General features: G+C 58.0%; 1 protein-coding gene across 1 annotated transcript in view; it reads right to left on the bottom strand.

Annotated features, from left to right (window-relative positions):
• Positions 1 to 4,566, bottom strand: part of NLRC3 (NLR family, CARD domain containing 3) — a 40,385-nt gene extending 35,819 nt beyond the window's left edge. Inside the window, exons 1-3 of the mRNA XM_011982644.1 lie at positions 4,389 to 4,566; positions 2,539 to 4,288; positions 1,237 to 1,323 (exon numbers count right to left, since the gene is read on the bottom strand). Coding sequence (XP_011838034.1) covers positions 1,237 to 1,323; positions 2,539 to 4,288; positions 4,389 to 4,566 — 2,015 coding nt within the window. The remainder of the gene's footprint in view (positions 1 to 1,236; positions 1,324 to 2,538; positions 4,289 to 4,388) is intronic.
• Positions 4,567 to 5,156: the final 590 nt, after the last annotated feature.

Genomic DNA, 5,156 nt, shown 5'->3' with positions numbered 1-5,156 from the left:
TAGTATTATAGGAAAGAGCCACTGTGCCTGGCTCCCAAATAATTTCTGAGCACTACCTAGCTTCCTTTAAGCAAAACTAAAAGTTGGCTATTTTGTCAGGTGCTAAAAATGCTGGGGGCTCTCACAAAGGAAAAAAAGTATTAATAATGAGAATTTGTCATTCTTTTTCTTTTCTTTTCTTCTTCTTTTTTTTTTTTTGTGAGACGGAGTCTCGCTCTGTCGCCCAGGCTGGAGTGCAGTGGCGCGATCTCAGCTCACTGCAAGCTCCACCTCCCAGGTTCACGCCATTCTCCTGCCGCAGCTTCCTGAGTAGCTGGGACTATAGGCGCCCGCCACCACGCCCAGCTAATTTTTAGTAGAGACGAGGTTTCACCGTGTTAGCCAGGATGGTCTCAATCTCCTGACCTCGTGATCCGCCCGCCTCGGCCTCCCAAACTGCTGGAATTACAGGTGTGAGCCACCACGCCTGGCCACAAGATGCAGTTTTAATTAAAAATTGTTTAAACTGATTTATAATTAAATTTGAAATTAAATTAAATTTGAAATTTAAAAATTTAATTATAAATGCAATTGGCTGGGTGCAGTAGCTCACGCCAGTAATCCTAGCACTTTGGAAGGCCAAGGCAGGTGGATCACGAGGTCAGGAGTTCGAGACCAGCCTGGCCAACATGGTGAAACCCCATCTCTACTAAAAATACAAAAACTAGCCAGGCGTGGTGGTGGGTGCCTGTAATCCCAGCTACTCGGGAGGCTGGGGCTGGAGAATTGCTTGAACCTGGGAGGCAGAGGTTACCTGCCTCCAGTGAGGTAAGAACCAGTGAGCCGAGATCGTGCCACTGCACTCCAGCCTGGGCAGTAGAGCAAGACTCTGTCTCGGTGGGGAAAAAATGCAATCCTGTGCCTAGAATGCTGTTGGACAGCAAACTTGGAGAGGTGCTTAGAGAACATTGTGCTTGGTATTATGTCAGCACATGCAGTGCTGTGGAAACACCTGCCCGTACACAACGGTGTCAAGTCCTCCGCCAGGTCACCTCCCTCTTCCTCCTGATGAGGCACCTGAGCCTCTGGCACTTTCTGGAATTGGGCAGAAACAAGCAGGCTGCATCTGGAGCCACATGCTCCAAAGACACCTCTCCGTGGCAGCACCACTGGCCTGCTGAGTAGAGGATGATGAGAAGAGGGTTCCATACCCCACAAGACCGTGGGCACCCTGGGGGTCCCCTGGGTCTGCATTACCTGATCTTCTGAATGCGACAGTCCTTCCCACTCAGCACGCTGCCCAGCAGCTCCATCACGGGGTCCTGGAACTGGTTGGTGTCCAGCCTGGCCAAGGGGAGCAGTGACAGTGAGTGTCCCACCCGCCCACTGGCAGGGTGGGGGCTCTGGCCCGGGGCCTCTGCCTCTCTCCATCCCATTCAGCGCCATCACCACAGCTCTGAGATCTGCGCTCAGCCCCAGGGCTTGAACCTTTCCCATGAGAGTGAACAGGAGGCTTGGTCCCCGTGAGACCTGCAGTTCCTATGCAGAATGGCATCTTCCATGGGCTGTCGTCCTCACCACCCCACACGCCGCCTGCCTCTGCGGGACACCTGGATGACCCTCAGCCTGTGTCCTTTTCTCCCTACTCACTAAGGTCCAGAGCGGCGGGCGGGGGGTGGGCTGAGAGCATTCAGGGGGGCAGCTTCTGTCAGACTGGATGGTTCTGAGGGGTTATGAAGTGAATTGTGTCCCCACAAATGATATGAAGTCCTAACCCCCGATGCCCCAAGTATGTGGCTTTATTGGGAAATGCGGTCACTGCGGATGTACTTTGTTAAGGGGGGGTCATGCTGGAGTGGGGTGCACCTGTAATCCAATGTGACAGTGTCCTTTTAAGACTAGAAAGCACTGGCCAGGAGCAGTGGCTCACACCTGTAATCCCAGCACTTTGGGAGGCCGAGGTGGGCAGATCACCTGAGGTCAGGAGTTCAAGACTAGCCTGGCCAACATGGTGAAACCCCGTCTCTACTAAAAATACAAAAATTAGCCAGGCATGATGGTGGGCACCTGTCATCCCAGCTACTGGGGTGGCTGAGGCAGGATAATTGCTTAAACCCAGCAGGCGGAGTTGGTAGTGAGCCGAGATCGCACCACTGTATTCCAGCCTGGGCGACAGAACAAGACTCTACCTCAAAAAAAGAGAGGACAGCACCATGTGGAGACAGACACAGGGAGAAGATGGCCAGGCAACGGGGCAGAGACTGGAGTAATGCAGCCTTTAGCCAAGGGTTGCCGTCAAACACCAGAAGCTAGAGAGGCAGGAGGGAACCTCTCCTATATGTTTCAGAGAGCACGTGGCCCTCCTGGCACCTTGATTTGAGACTTCTGGCCTCTAGAACTGCGAGAAAACACACTTCAGTTGTTTTAAGCCACTAAGTTCATGGTCCTCTGTTACAGCAGCCCTAGAAGACTGATGGAGAAGCTCGGTGGTGGGGAGGGGATGGCTTCTCCTCTCTGCTCTGCCCCTTCCGCAGCCCCGACCCCCGCTCTGGCGCCCACCTGAGCTTCCGGCAGTAGAGCAGCTGGGGCAGCAGGCTCTGAAGGACACCCTGGCTGAGGCTCAGGGACAGGTTGGCCTCCTGGGCACAAGCGTCGGACACCTGCAGGAGGTAGGCCAGGGCGACGCGGTGCGGAGGACCAGTCAGCCTGGCCAGGGCCCCGCTCTCCATGGCCTCCTCCACGCCGCGGACCAGCTCTGTGTGCTGCAGCTCGTGTAGGCAGTGTAGGACATTGATGTCCCGTGCACAGACTGCAGCATCGGGGCGCAGGCAGCCCTGCAGGAGCTCAGCCACTTGGGTCCGGTAGGCCTGGTGCTCGCCTTGGGCCAGGAGGGAGCCAGCCAGGAGGGCATTGACCCTCGGAGATAAGAGGCCGGAGAGGAAGCGTAGGAACACGTCCAGCCTCCCGTCTTCTGCCTGCATGGCCCGCTGGGCTGCGCTCCTGAAATGCGTGAGGAAACCCAGCCTGGGCCAGGACACGCCGCTCTCAGTGAAGAGGTCGAAGATGGCCCTCCTGGATGCACCATAGTAATACGCGGCTGCCACAAACTCCTGCAGGGACAGGTGGGTGAAGCAGTAGGCCACCGACGATGCCAGCCTCTCCTCCCGCTGCAGGAAGCAGCTGCACAGGGCACCCTGCAGCAGAGCGAGGTCCACACCGAACGCCTTCATGTCTTGCTCGTAAAACACGTATTTCTTCTTGAGCAGCCCATGGAAGGCCAGCCGGCCCAATGTCCCCACCATCTTTCGGCCACCGTGGGCCACCTGCTCAATGCGAGGGCTTGCCTTGCCCTTCTCCTGCCCCTCCCCGCTGAGGGCCATCCTAAAGTACCACGAGTAGAGCTCGCACAGGGTCCTCGGGGGCCACAGCTCTGCGTCCTGGGGCCCCGTCCTGCTGCGCCACAGGTGGCCTAGCGCCACCCCCATGAGCCTGCAGAAGGCTGGGACGGTGCACATCAGGTACAGGGCCCTGTCGGCCTGTACTTGGCTCAGCACCCAGCCCAGGAGGGCCTGGTCCTCGGGGAACATCTGCTCCAAACACACTTTGATCTCCTCCTCGTTAAAGCCGCGGATCTCCGTCATCCGGTCCACCAGGCCCCCCGGGATCTGGCCAGATGCACTGGGACGGGAAGTGATCCAGATGGAAACTTCCGGAAAGAGGTTGCCACGGATGATGTTGGTGATCAGGTGGTCCACCGGGATCTCCTTCTTGGGGTCCATGCAGGCCACGGTGTTGGAGAAGTCCAGAGGCGTCCTGCACTCATCCAAGCCGTCCAGGATCAGGAGGGCCCTGGCTGGGACTGCCACCGCCAGGCTGGGCTCGCCAATGTGCGGGAAGACGGAGCAGATGAGTCGGTCAGCGCACAGCTTCTCGTGGGTGTTGAGATCTCGGAATGTCAGAGGCAGCACCAGCGAGAAGTCCTTGCCGACCTGCCCATGGGCCCAGAGGCGGACGAAGTGCCTCACCAGGGTGGTCTTGCCCATGCCGGCCACCCCAATGGTGATGGAGACCCGGGGTGGGACAGACACCCGGGAGAGAGGCAGGAAGAGCCGGTCTAGGGCGACGGTCCTGGCGGGGCGCCCACCCCCGCGGGTGGCCTCCACCTGTGTGAAGTCGTGCTCCCTCAGCTGCAGGTCCGTCAGGCCCTCCACTAGCAGGAGGGAGGCCAGCCTGTGCCAGGGTCCGGCCAGCTCCGAGCCACCTCCCACCTTGCTCAGAAGGGCCTTGCGGTGCCTCTGTATCATGGAATCTGTGGGAGAGAGGCCAGTGGGGGGGGTGGGTAAGGGAAGAGTGGGCGCAGACAGCCCAGGTATCCCCCACCCCGTGTCTGCCTCCCAAGCCAGTCCTACCACTGCTGCAGGGCCCCAGCGAGGAGTCCGGTGTCCTGTCCAGGGCCTGAGGCACCTGGGAGCTTTGACTGCCCTTCCCAGACAGCAGATCCATGAGGGCTTTCACCTGCTCCGCCGGGGAGCCTGTGCCGTGGCCCTGGCCGGCCTCCCTGCCGGTCCGCACCTCTTGCTTCCTCATGGAGTTGGGGATTACTTCCAGGAGCTGTGAAGAGAGGGTCTGAACCTGCTGCCTGCCATGCCCGCCATCCAACAGCCTGGTACAGGTGAGCAAGCCCCCAGGAATGGGGTCAGAGATCCCCTCTTCCTCTTTCCTCAGCCTTTGGGTGGCCCACTGACCTGATTTCTAAGAATGGACTGGAAGGGCCATTTGTTCCTGGATGGTGACAATGATCACACGAATGCAGGGGCCCAGTGGATGAGAACTGGGGCCCTGGGCTTGCACCCTGGCCCTACCACTTACCAGATAGGTGACCGTGGGCAGGCTGAGTCTCCTCTCTGTGCCTTGGTGTCTTCATTTGTGACCTGGAAATGGTGATGAGGTTACAAGTAAGTTCGCTCAGAAGGAGGGAGGAATGAAAGAAGCCACCCTGTTGGAAGATGTGGGAAAAAGAAAAAAAAAAGAAGCCACTCTGGGGATGCTACACTGTGTGATTCTGACTGACATTTTGGAAAAGGCAAAAGCATGGAGACAGGAAGACAGTGAAAGAACGGCCAGTAGGGGCCAGGGGTTGGGAGGAGGGGTGAACCGGTGGAGCATAGACAATTCCT

Source organism: Mandrillus leucophaeus, unplaced genomic scaffold (genome assembly GCF_000951045.1).
Source record: "Mandrillus leucophaeus isolate KB7577 unplaced genomic scaffold, Mleu.le_1.0 Scaffold240, whole genome shotgun sequence".
In the NCBI taxonomy this organism is placed as follows: domain Eukaryota; kingdom Metazoa; phylum Chordata; class Mammalia; order Primates; family Cercopithecidae; genus Mandrillus; species Mandrillus leucophaeus.
The sequence above is the reverse complement of the archived record's forward strand: the minus strand, read 5'-3'. Positions and strand labels throughout refer to the sequence as shown.